This window comes from Dendropsophus ebraccatus, chromosome 9 (genome assembly GCF_027789765.1).
Source record: "Dendropsophus ebraccatus isolate aDenEbr1 chromosome 9, aDenEbr1.pat, whole genome shotgun sequence".
Taxonomy (NCBI): domain Eukaryota; kingdom Metazoa; phylum Chordata; class Amphibia; order Anura; family Hylidae; genus Dendropsophus; species Dendropsophus ebraccatus.
The window spans coordinates 74,507,987-74,527,022 of record NC_091462.1 but is presented as its reverse complement, the minus strand read 5'-3'; the positions used below and the strand labels follow the sequence as shown (position 1 = coordinate 74,527,022).

The window sequence follows — 19,036 nt, the reverse complement described above, 5'->3', positions numbered from 1 at the left end:
GGGTGTGGTAATAGACTCTCTTGCCTGACATACAGGAGTTGATCACCAATGTATTTACCCTTTTGTATGAACGTTAAATCATATTTTTCTCTATTTCTATGAGTCCATCACCCAGATTGTTTAAATTACAACCATAAGCTATTAATGGACATATTGTCTACTTTTGGAATTTTTGCTATATTACTAAAACCTTTTACATTTGCCCTAGTCTAAGAGTGTCAGATACTATGACAAGAAGACCAAACCCTTTATCTCTGACTTTTAAAGAGGGTTAAAGTGAAGTGATAACCGTGTACTGTATGTGACCTAAGATTGTCAACACCTCTGTAGAAATATTTGAGGTGTAAACCTATTTTGTATTATCAATATTTTTTATTTTACTATTAAATATATAAACCATGCATAAACATCTTGTGCATCTTGTATTATTTGTATATGTTGTAGATTTGTATTATTTGTATATGTAGATCTTTGTGATATTTATAAAATTATCTTTAAATTACATTAATTCAGCACTGACCTGCTTGATGTTTCAATATTTTTTTTTATTAGTATTACTATTATTATTGTTATTAATGCATGATATTTATTCAAAATTATGGTGTTTTATTAAAAAAAAAACAAGCGGTGTGTTGTGTGACTTCATTCTTTATTTATATTCTAACTAGGCTACAATGACAAAGAAACCAATCAGCCTGCAGGTGTCTCCCATTGGAGGCTTTCCAGACCTCTCAATATCATGTGCTCATGTTAACAGATTTTAACTCAGCATCCCTGCTTCCTGAGAGGCAGAGCACATATGATCTTATCGCCACACTGTGACATCTTTAGGTAGCTGGAGTGCATCACTTGGCGTCTTATCTGCAGCATATTTACAATTGCACGACAGTGTCATATCGGTGGCTAAATGCTCTTTTCATCCTTGTCGCAGCTTAGTTGGAAAGTGGATTTGCATATATGTTTGGAAGACAGGAAACAGAACTGAAAGGGTTTCTGCATCACTACTCAAACTGCATGTCATTTGGGCATGGGTGAATAATGAGGAAATCAAAGAGAAGACACAGAGCCCTGCTTGCTGTGTGTTTGAACTTAGTAGCCCTTTTGTTTTCAACTACAGCTTTCATTACAACATACTGGTGCGAGGGGACACAGAGGGTGCCTAAGCCAAACTGTGGAAAAGGCAGGAAGACAAACTGTATCAACTACAATGGTGATGAGAGTCATAATGAGACCAACCCCAATGTGGTTCACTACAGCTGGGAGACAGGGGATGACAGGTTTCTCTTCAGATACTTTCACACAGGGATATGGTACTCCTGCGAGGAAAATATCAATGGATCTGGTAAGTTAATATGAATTCATTTGATTGCTGTCGTCACTTGCATCCGGCTCATGTAAAATCTGTTCTTGCCTCGTACAATACAGAATTATTGCTGACTGCTGCTTGAAAGCTGTATGCACATCTGTCCTATCTCATTGTATATGCAATGGTTTTGCATTATTTCTTTGTGATTCGGTGCAGTTTATTGCACTGCTTACTCTAAGGACCTAAAGGTCAAGAGAAAGATTAAGGGAATATGTAGCCTTAATCTGAGGCTTGGCTGCCTGTTGCTGTTTTGGTGAGTGCCGCCTGATTAGTAATTGCTCAATCACACCTTTGGGTGATTAATGAAATCCGTCTTATATTACGCCGCTCAGAAATCAGCTTTTTGTTTTATTAAAAATGCAAATGAGTCTCAATTAACCAGGTTATAAATAAGAAGACAGTAACAATGGGAAAGGTCTGACAATATGTGAGAGGGTTTATTTTATTCTTGTTGATTTCAGCTCTATTTCCATAAGCGATAAATTATGATAAGGTTCACAGCTGTAATTACATTACAGAGACGGGGAGTAATAATTCACCTATAGACAAACCAATCTAATTCTGCTTAAAAAAAAAAGAAAGAAAAGTTTGCCAATGTAAAGTGGTTGATTTCTGCCAGACTCATCAATAACTTGGTAAATTAAATTGGTAGACTTTTATGCATATTTTATGTTATTCCAGCATGCTATTGGTATTTATGGCTCTCATGTGTGTGTGTGTGTATATATATATATATATATATATATATATATATATATATATATATATTTATTTATTTTTTTAAGTCTTGTTTTAAACGTTCTACCTACAATTATTTACCATATAGTAGGCATATAGTAGCAAAATAAATGTTCCTTTTACTCTGCTGTCTATAATGGAAACCCACCAAAAGATCTAAGAAATCCTTACAGCAGGTCTCTAGACAAAAGTTGAAAAGCTCCACCTCTTTTCCATTCCAGAGTTGTAGAAAGTCTTGCAGACTAGTTTTTTTCTTAAGTGATTTCAACCGGTAGTGTCCCTTTAAGTGTTGTTTATTCCACTCACTTGTATACTATGGCAGGAGACTACACTACTGATGAGTGCAGGACCTCAAGCAGAAAAGACAGCTGGGACACACTTTTCTGGCCTGGTCTTGAAAGTAACATTGACACCTGCGGTGCGCTGTATCTTCCAGCTGGCCAGGCTTCATATGCTCCATGTCCTTTATGGGATTTCCAAAATCAGTAAAACGGATCTGAACACAGATGGCAAAGAAGATATATTACTGGCATAGGCTGAGTCACTGCCTAGCAAAGCATGTATATGTTGCTAATTTTTCACAGGTTAAAAGGTATACGGTCAATGTAGATATATGTATGTATATATATATATATGTGTGTGTATATATATATAATTTTATTTTGAATGCACAATGCACAATAGTGCACAATAGTCTACAAAACATTACTAGATTAGACAAGTGTATTCCACCTCATTGAAAAGAAGTACATATCTATTAACTCTATATACAGTATACTACATGTTAACTATGTATATGGCAGTACCTGGTGATGCCCATCCAAGATGTAAAAAGAAGAAAAGAAGGAGGCACCCAACAAGCACACAGCCTAGTCTAAATGCCATGCTAAAGGGCAAATATTCTAAAAAAAAAAAAACTGTTATAAGTTGGGACCATTTCCAATAAGATTGCTCCAACCTACCCATCGCCGATCAGTTATATAAATGGGCAGATATAGATACATGAATCCCTGGCAAAAATGAATACTTACAAAAATGTTAACAAAGGATTCATAGCTCAGATAGCTCAGGACCATTACAACTGAAATGCAGAGTTTTAAACGAAACTAAATTTCTATGATTTATACAATGTGTTGCACATTTTTTTTTAAATAACATTAATTATGTCATTATGTTAACTATAGAGCTTTGAGTTAGATATTTTTAATATTGAAAAACATTCATGTTAACACAGTAAAAGAAAATAAGAATACAGCAGTATTGTTTAATGTGAAAATGTGCTCCATTGAAATCAATGGGAAATTGAATGGCAGTGCACACTAGGTATAAATTAACAGCTGTAATCGATTACCGTTTCGGGACTTGGACATCGGGAATATGCAATTGGATGTCTGTGTCTTGAGATCTTGTAACGAAAGTAAAGATATGCCTTTGTGATGTCCAATTGGTGGGTGCCAAAAGATTCTTCTAAGGTGTTTGGATAGCCTAAAAGTACACCTACTATTTTCTATAAATTAAGGGAGCATCAATCTGCCGAATCAGGTCAATTCAGCAGATTATCACTCAGTGTACTAAAGACGGCGATTGGCTGATCATGTACTTTGGTCCTGCCTAAAAATCATCGGCTGCCGGGCGCACATTGCTTCTGCCCGCTCCACGCCTCCTCTAAAGCTTGCATACCAGTCTATGAAGTGACAGGCCATTCAGCCAATCACTGTGCTGTCCCATCTTAGCCAGTGATGGACTAAGTGGCCTCTCACTTCAGAGACCGGATCTGCGGGCAATGGACAGAAGCGAGAAGAACACTGGGGAGCATGGAGAGGTTTGTATAAAGTTAATTATTTTACTCTCAACGCAAAGGCTAGATGGACATTGCTAACCATTACTGAGCCACATAATAGGCTCAGAAAGTGAGCGCCAATCTAGCAGAACAGTGCTCGCTTATTCAAAATATCAGGCTGCCTTGTATATAACTTTTGATCTCTTCACATCTATACACAATAGTTAAATCGGCAATGTGTAAATCTAGCTTATTCACATGAGAGGAAGGTCTGAGAATGTACTGTATTAACATTTTATTTTTCCTACTATTAGGACTGGGGGGGGGGGTTGCATTTTTTCAAATTCTCTTATGCCCAGATTTATCAAGCCTCACCTGGCAAATCCGAGAAAATAATCACAGATTATTGCAGAAATCACTCGGTTTGTGCAAATATCTGGAATTATTTTCAAGTGTAAGCCCTGTTCACCTATAGGGTGGGCAGTGGGACAAAACAAGGTGGGAAGGAAGTGTGGCCTTCTCCTGCACCTGATTCATCATGATTTATGTCTGCTAGCAGGTGTAAATCATGGGGAAAATGTACGCCTGTCTGAAACCTTTTTTTTCTGCCCTTTGTAATCTTTTGTTAGGGTGCCTTCACACTTAAGGTCCTGGCAGATCACTGTCAGTACATACACGCAGCGGTCTGAACTACCGCTGTGTGTATGTAAATCTGCCGGCCGCTTAACCCCTTCTGATGCCGGCCGCCTCCCGCTCCGCTCTGTATACATTACCTCCTCGCTCCACGGGGTCCTGCTCTCCCGCCCGGCCAATCAGTGGCTGCGGCAGGGCAACACACTGATTGGCCGGGCATGAGAGCAGGACGCCGGGACCCCGTGGAGCGAGGAGGTATGTATACAGAGCGGAGCAGGAGGCGGCCGGCATCAGAAGGGGTTAAGCGGCCGACAGATTTACATACACGCAGCGGTCGTTCAGACCGCTGCGTTTATGTACTGACAGTGATCTGCCAGGACCTAGCCGACTAGCAGTGTTATTAACGCTGCGAGTCGGTAGGTGTGAAGGCACCCTAAACCTTTATTTTTGTATTTCCTTTTTTGCAAATGAAGCTTTTTGGGACCTTAAGGCTATGTTCACACACTCTACAAACAACGGCCATTGTTTGGCCTCAAAACAGCGGCCGTTGTTTTGAGTGTCAACAACTTCCATTGTTCCTCCTACTCACATTGCAATATCAGCTGTAGGAACATTATATTAGCTCAACATTGACCGCTGTCCCGTTTGGGTGTGTCCTGTAATAAAATTCCATTGACTTCAATGCAAAGAAAAAGTACTGTGTGTGAACAAAAAAACTGACAGAAAAAATTGACATGTTCATTATTTTTCCTGCTCAGTTGAACTACGGCTATTTTGTTCACTACATTGTGTGAACATTGGTCAATGCGTGCATTGACTTCAGTGCAAATCATTTCATTATGAAAAGTACAGCTGTAGTGTAAATTGAATACAGCACGCGTTCTTTTCATAAAAAGTACGTTGTGTGAACATAGCCTAAGGGTCCGTTCACATGTACAGGATCTGCTGCAGATTTGATGCTGCAGATATCATTCTGACTTGATGACTGAACACAGCATAAAAAGTCCCATAATATGCACCAAACAGACAATGTATATTGACTAGTAATCTAGCACTTAGTTTTATGTTCATAAAAAGATACAGATGTAAAATTAAACTATGTGGAACTAAGAGTTATTTTCATATCATTTTATGCATTTTATGCCTTTTTAGCCATTTTTTAAAAAGAGGTTAAGCAGCCATTTTTAAGCCATGTTATGTCTCAGAAAATGGCTGAAATACAGAGTAAGAAAATAGCCTGAAGGTCCTCTTACACAGGCTATTGCAGCCATGAGTAGTGCCAAACGGCCAATAATTGTCGGAGAGCACCTGCACTTGAAACAATGACGGTCCAGGTGCAGAAGACAAATGGCGGTAAATAACAAGCGCTAGCCCTAGCCACTAACAATGTGTGTAAGAGCAGACGTCCTAGTAGGTAAATGAACATTTTACAGTTCAATTAAAACCAATGTCAGTGCTTAGGTGTCTGGATTTAGTAGATTCCTCTACTGAGATGCCCTTGAATATGAACTGAAGGCAGCTGAAGGAATGAAGAATTACATTGTCAGCAAATGGCTTTCTACAAAATGAAATTTTGTGACTCTACAGGGTCAGATCTAAATATTAGTTACATGGTTTGCATATAGGGTGTGTATAGCATACATTGTGCAGAGGTCGCTCTTCAGTGGTGGGAAGAGGCAAGCTGGGATTATTTTGGGGACATCCACTATACATTTATGGTGGACTTAGGGAGTATGGAGAGGGTTATTTAGCAGATGTCGGTCCTGTCACATGCATCGGCCTCCCCAAAATGGAATCACAGGAAGCTGAGCAGTTGTCATGGCAGCCATGGGCTTTCTCGGGCCTCTGTGGTTGCCATGTCACATCTATTAGTACAGCCTAGTAAATTATGAGAGTGACAGCACACTGCGATCAGTAGTACATCATCAGACTGATAGAACATGTACTGTACATATTGCAGTGTACTGTATAAAATAAGAGCATATGGATGTCCCATAGGGGGACTAAAATCATTATTAATAATTCAAATAAATAACACACACCCTTCCAAGTTTTCTTTCCAATTTTATTGAAAAGTAAATGGATAAATAAAAGAGGGCGATGTATCAAGGATTGAAACTGACGTGGAAAAGTTGCTAAATTTAGTGACTTTTCCCCGATGTACCCCAATCATGCCTACTTCAGCACAGAGCATCACTACTTATTTTCTGGAGCTGTGCAGTAAAGAGTGGTGCATAGCACACCGCTCCTTACTGTACAGGAGTAAGTAATCTCCACAAATTCCCAGCTCTACAAGGAATCTCCTCAAATTCCCAGCTCTACGGGGTTTCCCACCCAAGAGCAGAAAGCTGCTGCCTAAGGTTGGGCTTTTTTAACTGTCTGGCTCCCAGAGGCTTAACTCTCTGGGGGCCAGACTGTTCTAGTACTGCACCCACACCAGCAAGGAAGTGAAGTGACCCCCTTTCTCGCCAGTTTTGCCAGGCGGGCGTGATGCGCTTGCAGTGGGGGAAGGGGGGCGATCATAAATACCATCCCCATGGATCCCATCTCCTTTATCAGACCCAGCACCCTGAGCGCCTTATGTGCCGGGTTTGCTGCAGTATAATGCACAGAGATAATCATCAGGTGCAGTGGTGTCCCTAGGGATGGTATGTATGATTGCCCCACCACCAGCAACCAAGGGTTAAGTAACTTAACCCCTTACTTGCCAGTGGTAGGCACACTGCATTCAGCCCAGTAAGTGGGTGAAGGGATCAACAATATTCCGTAATGTCTACACATCAATGCTTAGTGTCTGGCCCCTCCCCCCATTTGCTTAGCTGAATGCAGTGCCAGGTGTTAAGTGCACAGTATGCCCACTTAACCCTTTACTTGCTTGATTTAGCAACTGGGGGCGGGCCATACACATGACTGTTTAGTGCCTTGTCCCTCCCCCCACTTGCTAACCTCAGCAAGTAAGGGGTTAATCCCTTAATTGCTGGTGTGGGCACACTTTGATTTTGTTTATTTTTCTTGTGTTTTTTTTTCTTTTTCATTTAAATCGTACAGATTATTAATGTAGTGCAAACTCTAGTCCGATGTATCTGAAAAAGAAAAGAAAGAGAGTATTTTGGGCCATTTTTTGAGACATAACATGACTTAAAGTTGGCTTCTTAACCCTTTTTAAAAATGGCTAAAAAGGTCATTTTTTCCCATAAAATTATACTGAATGCAATCAGAAAATGACTCTTAGTTCCACACAGTTTAATTTTACATCTGTATCTTTTTACGAACATAAACTAAGTGCTAATTTACCTGCCAAAATAAATTGTCTGTTTGGTGCATATTTTGGGACTTAGGGTCTGTTCACACTTACAGGATCTGAGGCAGATTTGAAGCTGCAGCTTTTATGCTGTGTTAGGTCAAGTCAATGTTTATTGCCTAGGAGGCATATCTGGGCCAACAGAACTATTTAGAGACAATTCTAAGATTACTTTGTGACAATACTGAGACAAACAAATGAGCATTTTTTTAGGTTTCTTTTTTTTTTTTCTTTAAGATCTGCTGATTATCAATGTAGTCCAAACAAATCCGATGTAGTCCTCAGCATAAAGGTATCTAAAAAAAGTAAGTGAAAGAGTATTTAGGGCTACTTTTTAAGCCATAACATGGCTTAAAAGTTTTGTTAAGTTTGTTAAGTAGTGATGCTCTGCGCCCGACCCATGGAGCGAATCGCCTCCACATTAGGCGGTGTAATACTCCACCTGTAGTGTGCAGTCGATCCGCGGCGCCTGTGCATTTATTTAAGATAGTCGCACTTGATAAATAATGCCTACTTTCAGCTTAAGATCGGGGTACATCGGGGAAAAGTCGCTAAATTTTGTCCCTTATAGTCTTTTATTTATCCATTTACTCAAAATTTTCAATAAAATTGGAAAGAAAACTTGAAAGGGGGGGGGGATTTATTTTAATTATTGTTAACGCTTTTAGTCCCCCTATGGGACATCCATATGCTCTTATTTTATACAGTACACTGCAATATGTACAATGTAATTCTTCATTCCTTCAGCTGCCTTCAGTTCATATTCAAGGGCATCTCAGTAGGGGAATCTACTAAATCCAGACACCTAAGCGCAGACATTGGTTTTAATTGAACTGTAAAATGTTCATTTACCTACTAGGACGTCTGCTCTTACACACAGTGTTAGGGGTTAGGGCTAGAGCGTGTGATTTACCGCCATTCGTCTTCCGCAACTGGACCTGCCATTGTTTCCAGTCCAGGTGCCGTCCGACAATTATTGGCCGTTTGGCACTACTCATGGCTGCAATAGCCTGTGTAAGAGCACCTTCAGGCTATTTTCTCACTCTCTAGTTTGTGCCATTTTTGAGATATAATGTGGCTTTAGAATGGCTGCTTAACCTCTCAAAAATAGCTGAAAAAAAGCAATTTTTTTCCCATAAAATTATACTGAATGCAATGAGATAATGACTTTGTTTCACACAGTTTAATTTTACATCTATATCTTTTTACGAACATAAAACTAAGTGCTAATTTACATTGCCAAAATACATTGTCTGGTGCATATTTTGGGACTTAGGGTCTGTTTACCTGTACAGGATCTGCAGCAGATTTGAAGCTGCAGCTTTTATGCTGTGTTTGGTCAAGGCTTTTTGCTTAGGGGGTATATCTAGTCCAATGGAACTATTTAGAGACAATTCTGAGACTACCTTGTGACAATACTGAGACAAATAAATGAGCACCACAGTAAATACTGCAGACTAGGCTTATTCCTGATAGTAGATGGCATTTAAAAGGCACACTACTACCCTTCAAAATGCTATAGAAAAATAGACCACACACAAAAATCCCTTGTTGATAAATATCCCCTTATATTGATTAAAAGCGGTTAATGAGATAACCAAAAGGTTAAAGAGGTACTCCGGTGTAAAAAAAAAAATACATTTAACTGGTGCCAGCAAGTAATACAGATTTGTAAATTACTATTTAAAAAAATTAAGTCTTCCAGTACTTATCAGCTGCTGTTTGTCCTGCAGGAAGTGATGTATTCTTTCTAGTCTGACACAATGCTCTCTGCTGCCACCTCTGTCCATGACAGGAATTGTCCAGAGGAGTAGCAGATCCCCATAGAAAGCACAAGCCTGGAGAGACAGATCCCCATAGAAAACTACTCCTGCTCTAGACAGTTCCTGTAATTCACAGAGGTGGCAGCAGAAAGCACAATGTTAGGCTGGGTTCACACACAGTATTTTAGCTCAGTATTTTGGTCCTTATATTGCAGCCAAAACCAGGAATGGACACAGGCTATGTTCACACACTGTTAAAATTTAGTGGATGGCTGTCATTTCCTGACAAATAATGTCAGTTATTTTATACAACGGCCGATGTTTTAAAATAACGCCAATTATTTGTCATAAAATGACGGCCATACATCACATTTCAACAGTGTGTGAACATAACCTTTCTGTGTTTTCAATCCATTCTTTGTTTTGGTTGCAATATGAGGACCAAAATACTGAGAAAAATACTGTGTGTGAACCCAGCCTTAGACTTAAAAGAATACACCACTTCTCTCAAGACATACAGCAGCTGATAAGTACTGGAATATTAGAGATTTTTAACAGAAGTAATTTTCAAATCTGTATGTATGTATGTATGTATGTATATATAACTATGTATGTATAACTTTCTGGCACCAGTTGATTTAAAAACCATTTTTTTCACCAGAGTACCTCTTTAAGGGGGTCCAATTTGGAATACAATCTCATGTGTAATCCTTCCCTTCACTTATTGTTTCCTCCGACCTTTTTGGTCTCTAATCCCCCTGATCTCAGTGTTACTACAGCTGTATGCTTATAAGGCAACATGGCGGCTTAGTGATTGGCACTGTGCCCTTGCAATGCAGAGTTCTGGTTTTAAACCTAAAAAAACTGTATAGTTTGGGTTGCTGTTTGGTGGCTTATTGGTTAGTACTGTCTCCTTGCAGTTGGGGCATTCTGGGTTCAAATCCCTTCAAGGACATCATCAGCAAGGAAATTCTGTGTGTATGTATATGGTTTTGTTTTTTTTAACTATGTGCAGATAGGGCTGGATTATGTTTGGTGGAGAATTTTATACCAGTCGGGTATCTCCAACCATTTTTACCTGAATCTTTGTATGAATTCAACCCCCATTATGTGCATGCCAGAAGTTGTAGTCTTGGAATACATATATACTACAGATGGTCAAACCATGGATGGCTGGGGTTTCAGCAGTCTTGGGTCAGGTCTTAAATGATCTGCAATGATCTAAAATACCTTTGAAGTAAAAACAATAGAGAACAAGCAGAGAGCTGTAATAGCATCTCTCTTTTCAATTTACAGTATTTATTATGCAAAGTTTGTCTGTTTGCTGATGACATAAAAATGTTCAGCAGGTTTGAAATTCCTGGAGGTGTCAGTAATATGGAAAATTATTTAGCTTTACTAGATAAGTGGTCCAAACAGTGAAAACTGCAGGTCAATGTTTTCTAATGTAAAATAATGCACTTGAGAAGGAATCCTCTATTGAGTTACAGTATCATATTGGCAGTTCTGTGAAGGCAAAGACTTCAGAACAGAAGGAGTTAGGGTTAGTGATATCTGACAGCCTTAGTAGCCTTAGCCTTAGTAGTTTCAGGCCATTTTCCCACTGTGTATAACACAGGCCGTTCTGTGACCCGGCCAGTCTTTTTGAAGATCATCCCGGCTGGTACTGCAGTACCGGCTGGGTAATCTTCATTTCTGGGGAATGTGGATAAGGCACACACAGCCAGAGCCGTGCGCTCCATTGTGTGAACTGACATGTTCTGTGAGACCACTATTCAATGAATGTGGCCACAGAAAGCTGACTGTGTATACGCTCCAACCGGGATTCCATTCATTCAAATACAAGGTATATTTAGCATAAATCACAGCCGTTGTTGCAAATTGCAACAAAGGCCGTAATTTATGCTAAACATACTTTGTGTGAACATGGCCTCATACTGTTATCTTTCATATTTTTATTAACCCCTTAAGGACAGAGCCAATTTTCATTTTTGCGCTTTTAATTTTTTTCCTCCTCTTGTTTAAAAGGCCATAGCACCTGTATTTTTTCACCTACAGATCCACACGAACCCTTTTTGTTATGCCACTAATTGTACTTTGCCATGACAGACTTAATCTTTGCATAAAATGTGCTGCGAAACCATCAAAAAAATTATATGCGCTGTGAAACTGAAAATAAAATGCATTTTTTTTGTGTGTGTTTATGCCCTAAGGTAAAACTGACATATTATCTATGTTCCTCAAATCAGTACAATTACAATGATAGCCAACTTGCATAACTTTTATTTTATTTGACAGCTTTTAAAAAACTAAAATCTTTTAAAAACTAAATGTTCCTTAAAATTGCTCTACGACCATGCTTATAACGCTTTTATCCTTTGGTCTATGGGGCTGTGTGATGTGTCATTTTTTGCACCATAATCTGTACTTTCTATTGGTACTTTGATTGCATACAGTATATGCAACTTTTTGATTGCTTTTTAATAAAAAATTTTTGCACATACATCGTTTACCGTGCAAGATCAGAAATGTAATAGTTTAATAGTTTAGTCAATTACGAACGCAGCGATACCAAATATGTAAATAGATGGACCCAGTGTTTTTTTTTTTCTGCCGACAATCTTCTGTGTTTTTATTATAAATTTTAAATAAATAAAAAAAAAAAAATATATATATATATATATATATATATATATATATATATATTATTAGGGTTTTAGCCATATTCTAAGATGCTAATATTCTAAGATAACTTTTTATCTTTACATCAACAGAGCTGTGTTTGTTTTCTGGCATTATTTTGTAGTAGTTTTTTTCTTTTTATGGCATGCAGAGAGTAAGATAGGCAGCGTGTTAGTTTAACTGTATCAAGATATTCAGGATATTTAACAAGTAATTTTTGTGTAATTCTTTATTTTTTTTACTTTTTTTTATTTTTTTAAAAAATGTTATTTTAGACCTTTTAGTCCCTCTGGATCATGTGATTACTTGATCCAATGGAGCTTTAACTTTGCAATATTTCTGTGACTTCTAGCTGTAACTAATAGAAATACAGAGATACCAGCTCTAAGGGCTTTCGCTAAATTACTATTACTACTATTTACAATTGCTGGTTTTTGGTGCCAACCTAGTCGTACACACCCCTCACCCTAACCCTAACTGTGCTACTAGGTCGAGTTCTTACACTAGAATATTTCATCTAAGGGCTTTCACTAAATGAAGACACAGGACTCGTCCGGTTGCCATGAACATTGTATAGCACAAGCTCAGTACTCTGCTGAAAAGTGTTTTCTTTTATAATAACCATACAAATAATCATTTTTATTTTTGCAGTATATTTTATGGTAAAATGTAGAGTGTCATTACAAAGTACAATTGGAACCACATAAACTGGCCATAAAATGTCTTTTAAACTGTGAAAACAAAAAAAACAAAAAAAAACCTATTAGCAGGTAAGATGCATCTAGCCTGCTAACCTGCGAGCCCTGCGCTCTATTGCGCAGGGGGCGCCAAGGATGAAGGTATGTCTCTAACCCTAATCCTCGGCACCGTTCCTGTGCACTTAGGTAAGACCGTTAGGAGCACTAGAGCACCTTTAGAAGCACTGCCAGCCCTCATAGTGCCCCGGGGCGGCCTGCCTCTTCTATTGATAATCAATGCAGCGGGACGGCTAAGGGGCGGACGGAGCGCTGCTGTGGGGTGGGTGGTGCTCCTAGCGGTAAACAACTAAGTGCATGGGAATGGCACCAAGAATCCTTTATCCTTGGCGCCTTCTGCTCAATAAGGACATATTAGCAGATTAGATTTGTCTAAACTGCTGATCGTTCCCCTTTAAGGGGGTTAGGGGTACTCCAGCTAAAAGCTTTTTCCCTGTAATTGAAACACATTACAAAGTTATATACATTTGTAATATGCTTTAATCACCTATCTGCCCCCCTTCCCTATGTTAACCCCCCCCCCCCCCTCAACCCCTCACCAGGAAGTGAAGTAAACTCATTCATACCTAATGACTGTTGACCCCAGGCTGCTCTGTGGCAGCCATTTTGTGACAATGACCTCATCAAGAGGAATGCGGGTCTGTGCCCTGTTAAGCCAGCCTCCCTTTGTCAGATGACACAGGTTGCTCAGCTCTGATTGGCTGAACAAGATGTAAGCCATCTAACATTTTTAAAGAGTCAGTTAGACATCACAGGAGACAACGTGCATCATAGGAAAGCCCAAACCAGGAAGCAAAGAAAAAATGAAGCCACCAACTGGAGCTTCAGGGACCTGCAAACAGCGGGATATTCAAACAGAGACAGACTCAGGAGGGATGGTAAGTGTAAAAACTATGTTTATGATTGATTGATTGATTTATTGTTTTTTTTAATCAGTGCCTGAATATTCCTTTAAGGGGGTTTTCCAGGCAAAATTTATTGATGACTAGTGATGAGGGAGCATGCTCGTCCGAGCTTGGTACTCGATCGAGTATTAGGGTACTCGAAGGTACTCGATGGCAAAACTCGAGAAAATCTCATCATCCGTTTCTGTGCTATTTCTCAGCCAATAAACTTGCAGGAGACTCTTTGGTGCATCCTACGATCACATGGGACCCATACATGTCGATATCAGCGATTGGTTGGCCATATCAGATGACCCTGCCATATAAAACGCGCAGTCGGCAGTACTCGCTTCAGACGTGTGCTGGGAGAGATCAGGGACAGAGCTGCTTCTTCTCAGGGAGAGTGTCAGTGTAGGATTTAGCGTTCCAGTAGGCAGAGAATAGTAGCAATACAAACAAACAGCCCTTTTCAGGGCTTAAAAGCATTTTTTAATAGTATTACTACAGACTGCTGGCTGGGACTTGCAGTGCTGCTACCACGATTTCACCAGCACACTGTGGTGATCGGCTGCTGGCAGAAAGGGGACATTAGGTGTTGCATACAGACCCCTAAGAAGTGCTCAGTGTACTTTTTTTTTTATTTTGGGGCTGGTGGTCCTGCTGTACTACACTGTGTTGCTGGGATTTGTAGTACATCCTGCATAAAACTTCACTGATCATTGTAAGGGGGTGTCAAAGAGTGTGTGTATAGTTCCGGCCAATACCAGATTGTACCGTACAGTCCCCCCTAAACTTGTGGGGACTACACTGTATTGCTGGGATTTGTAGTATATCCTGCATAGAACTTCACTGCTCATTGTAAGGGGGTGTCAGAGAGTGTGTGTATAGTTCCGGCCAATACCAGATTGTACCATACAGCCCCCCACTAAACTAGTGGGGACTACATTGTATTGCTGGGATTTTTAGTGCACCTTTATAAAACTTCACTGCTCATTGTAAGGGGGTATCACAGTGTGTATCTAGGTCCAGCCAGTACCAGATTGTACAGCCCCCCAAAACTTGTGGGAGCTGATTTCTGATTTCTGTATTTCATACGCAAGGCCTAAGTTCCATACTGTGCAGTGTCAATAAAATGGAGAACCCCAGGGGTAAGGGTTCGAGGACGAGAGCATGGGCATGGGCATGGGGTCCCGAGTGATGCCGTTGCCGGAGGCCGTTTTTCAGGGCAGGGTGACACAGCAGCACCTGTTGAGGAAGTAGCAGTGGCACACTGCAGACGTCCACTCCCTAGCATCTTTGTCCAACTTACGGGGTCTCATGGTAGACCGATATTGAAACCACAGCAGGGTGAACAGGTGATCACGTGGATAGCGGATAATGTGTCCAGTAACCAATCCACCACCCAGTCTTCCACGCAGTCCACCTACGCTACCCAAGGGAGTGAAACCCTTGCTCCATTAGCTCAGCCTCCTTCCCCACAGCATAGCCCCTCCAGGGAAACAAGGGAATCAGATCCACCACCACCATCCTCCCAGGAACTCTTTTCTGCACCCTTCCCTGATTCATGTTGACTACTGGTGTGCCTGCCCTTGCCTCCATGTTGGCTATTGCTGGGCCTTAACTGGCATCCATGTTGACTACTGGTGTGCCTGCCTTTGCCTCCATGTTGACTACTGTTGACTACTGGTGTGCCTGCCCTTGCCTCCACGTTGGCTACTGCTGGGCCTTAACCAGCATCTGGGCCTTAACTGGTGTGCCTGCGCTTGCCTCCATGTTGGCTACTGCTTGGCCTTAACTGGCATCCATGTTGACTACTGCTGACTGCTGGTGTGCCTGCCCTTGCCTCCATTTTGGCTACTGCTTGGCCTTAACTGGCATCCATGTTGACTACTGCTGGGCCTTTACTGGCAACCATATTGACTACTGCTGTGCCTGCCCTTGCCTCAATGTTGGCTACTGTTGGGCCTTAACTGGCATCCATGTTGACTACTGCTGACTACTGGTGTGCCTGCCCTTGCCTCCATGTTGGCTACTGCTGATCCTGCCTGGCCTCCATGTTGGCTACTGCTGCTCCCAGGAGTTCTCTGTGTGCTCAGTGCCATGCAGTGTCTGGCCTAATTTTGGGGAGGCTCACTTTCTTCCTCCCTCACTTTTAATGGTTCTCTGTGAGCTCACTGCCATGCTAGGTCTGGTATAATTTTTGGAAGGCTGACTGGCTACTGCTTCTACCTTGTTCACTCTGTCCTCACCGCTATGCTGTGTCAGGCTTAATTTTTGGCTGGTTCATAATATGCTACCTCTGTTTTAATGGTTCCCTATGTTCTCACTGCCATGCTGTGTCAGGCTGAGTTTTTGGGTGGTCCCTATGCCTACCTCTGTTTTAACCAGGCTGTTGCACAGAATTAGGCATAATGGTACCATTAGGCAGCCTCAGAGGCATGCATACATGCTGCCCCTGCTGTTTTCTGTCCATTTCCATTGTGTTTCCATCGATTTCTGAGGTTGACAGGTTTTCACACGACCTTCCCTCTACCGAACTTGAGTCTCCCATTGACTTCAATGGCGTTCGTTACTCGAAACGAGCACTCGAGTATCGGGAGATATTCGTTTTGAGTAACCAGCACCCGAGCATTTTAGTACTTGCTCATCACTATTGATGAGCTATCTTTAGTAATTAATATCAATAATATCAATTAGTATGATATTGGTGGGGTTCTTACACCTGCCATCCCTGACAACCAGCTGTTTACTATTAAACACAGACAGAGCAGGAAGCAGGTGGCTCCAATCGTTGTCTAGGGGCCACGCTGGGTTACTGCTAGTGAACTCAACCCTCATTTACTTCTAGTTGAGCTGCAGTAACCCAGCTTGGCCTTTACACAATGTATGAATCTGTACAGTTTCTGCTCTGTTTTACTGCCAGTGTGTTGGCTGGATGACTGGTGACAGTGCTAGATGTAGGCATTCCACTAATGATCTCTACTAAGAATAGGTCATCAATACCTTTTGCCTAGAAATCCCCTTTAATTAGACTTGTAGCTACATCTGAAACCTTTGTCTTGGCTGTAAATGTTTGAAATATGAGGGGTTAGATTGCCAACATCAGTGTTTTCTTTAATCCTCATCAATACTATTGGATGTGGACTGTTATGTACAGCTGCCATCAGTTATTCATAGCATGGACTCTGCTCCTGTGCCCACACTATCACCATGGCATATACAGTATGTATTGCATAGCTGCAGCACTAAACTATACATCAAATGTCACTAGGGAAACAGAAAAATAACAAAAAAATAAAAGCGGAACATGAAAACTGTCATCCACACTGTCAGAGGCAGACGCACACTTGCTTTTACAGTCACAAACGGGTTTATGTTACCACTCTACAAAGACCAGTATACGGTACCACTATACAGTGACCACTGTTCAGCTTCCAGTTCTAGACAGAGCAGTACCAAGGAGATGCATTAGGAATGAAATCATACCCCAGACCAGGATCCTAGACTAATCAAACCCCAGACTACACCACCTAAATGAATTCAGACTGCACATTTGATAATACAAATTATTATATTAAAAAAGAATCTTAAATTAATTAAGACCTCAGACCAGACCCTCATCTTAAAATAATCAGATTTCAGGCCAGACCCTAAATTCTATCAAATATTAAACCAGACTAGCGATGAGCGTGTACTAAAATTTTGGGTGCTCGTTACTCGAGACGCTCGTTTCGAGTAACGAACCCCATTGAAGTCAATGGTAAACTTGAGCATTTTTGTAGGGGACCCATGTTCGGTAGAGGGAAGGTCGTGTGAAAACCTATTAACTTCAGAAAATTATAGAAACACCACGGAAATGGACAGGAAACAGCAGGGGTGCATGGATGTCTCTGAGGCTGCCTAATTGCACTATTACGCCAAATTGTGGGCAACAGTACGGCAGTGATCACACAGTGAAGGACTAAAACAGAGGTAGCCTATGAACCACCCCAAAATCTAGCCTGACACAGCTTGGCAGTGAGGACACAGAGAGCCATTTAAAGTGAGGTAGCAAGTGAGCCTCCCAAAAATTAGGCCTTACACAGCATGGCGGTGAGAACACAGGGAACCATTCAAACACAGGTAGCATATGGACCACCCAAAAACAGCCTGACACCATTGACCCAGACCAAGATGGACAATACAATCATCCACTAAAAATAGCCGGATTATGGCTAGATTTAACCTCACACCCTCATGCAATTGTGCGTGAGAGGCATATCTTTGGAGGAAGGGATGAAGAATAACAATAACATCCAGGGAAGGTAGAAGGTACTGGTGAAAGGACGGCAGAGGACACCGTAAGATGACATCCACACATAATATGGTTCGAAATGGACAAAGACAAGGATGCTAAATTGAATTTGACTTTGAATTTGACTGTAGCAGTTGGGGTAAAATTCCCTGCATCATGTCACTCACCACTTCTCCCCCCAATGCTGTTTTGAGTTTGAATTTGACTGTAGCAGTTGGGGTAACATTCCCTGCATCATGTCAATCACCACTTCTCCCCCCACCTCTGTTTTGAGTTTGGATTTGACTTTAAATTTGACTGTAGCAGTTGGGGTAATATTCCCTGCATCATGTCACTCACCACTTTTCCCCCACTACTGTTTTGAGTTTGAATTTGACTTTGAATTTGACTGTAGCAATTGGGGTAACTTTCCCTGGTTGACTTGCGGAAATGCGCACAGATGCGGTGCACCTTGGTGAGCAAGTCAGCCAAATTGGGGTAGGTTTTTAGGTTGAAGACGTGGGCCAGGCATGGTACATGTGTGAGGCTGCCGAGTTGCAGAGCCGCCACCAGGTTCCGCCCGTTGTCACACGCAACCAAGCTCACTGCTAATTACACAGGGTAATTAGCAGTGAGCTTGGATATGGCTGCAGTTACCCACAGATTGTAGACGACAACCTCCAGAAACTAGTGTGACCAGTATATTTTCTTATTTCTTCATTTATGACTGCAGTCACATCCAAGCTCACTGCAAATTGCCCTGTGAAAGATGGTGGCATATACTATCTAATAGTAATAATAATATAATAGTACTGAGGACTTCTTAGGGGTCTGTATGCAACACCTCCTGTCCCCTTTCTG

General features: G+C 41.0%; 1 protein-coding gene across 2 annotated transcripts in view; it reads left to right on the top strand.

Moving 5' to 3' along the window:
- The first annotated feature begins 818 nt into the window (after positions 1-818).
- Positions 819-19,036, top strand: part of GSG1L (GSG1 like) — a 110,262-nt gene continuing 92,044 nt past the window's right edge. For both annotated transcript variants that reach the window (XM_069985392.1, XM_069985391.1), the window contains exon 1: positions 819-1,342. In XM_069985392.1, the coding sequence (XP_069841493.1) occupies positions 1,039-1,342 (304 nt within the window). In that variant the 5' untranslated portion in view covers positions 819-1,038. The remainder of the gene's footprint in view (positions 1,343-19,036) is intronic.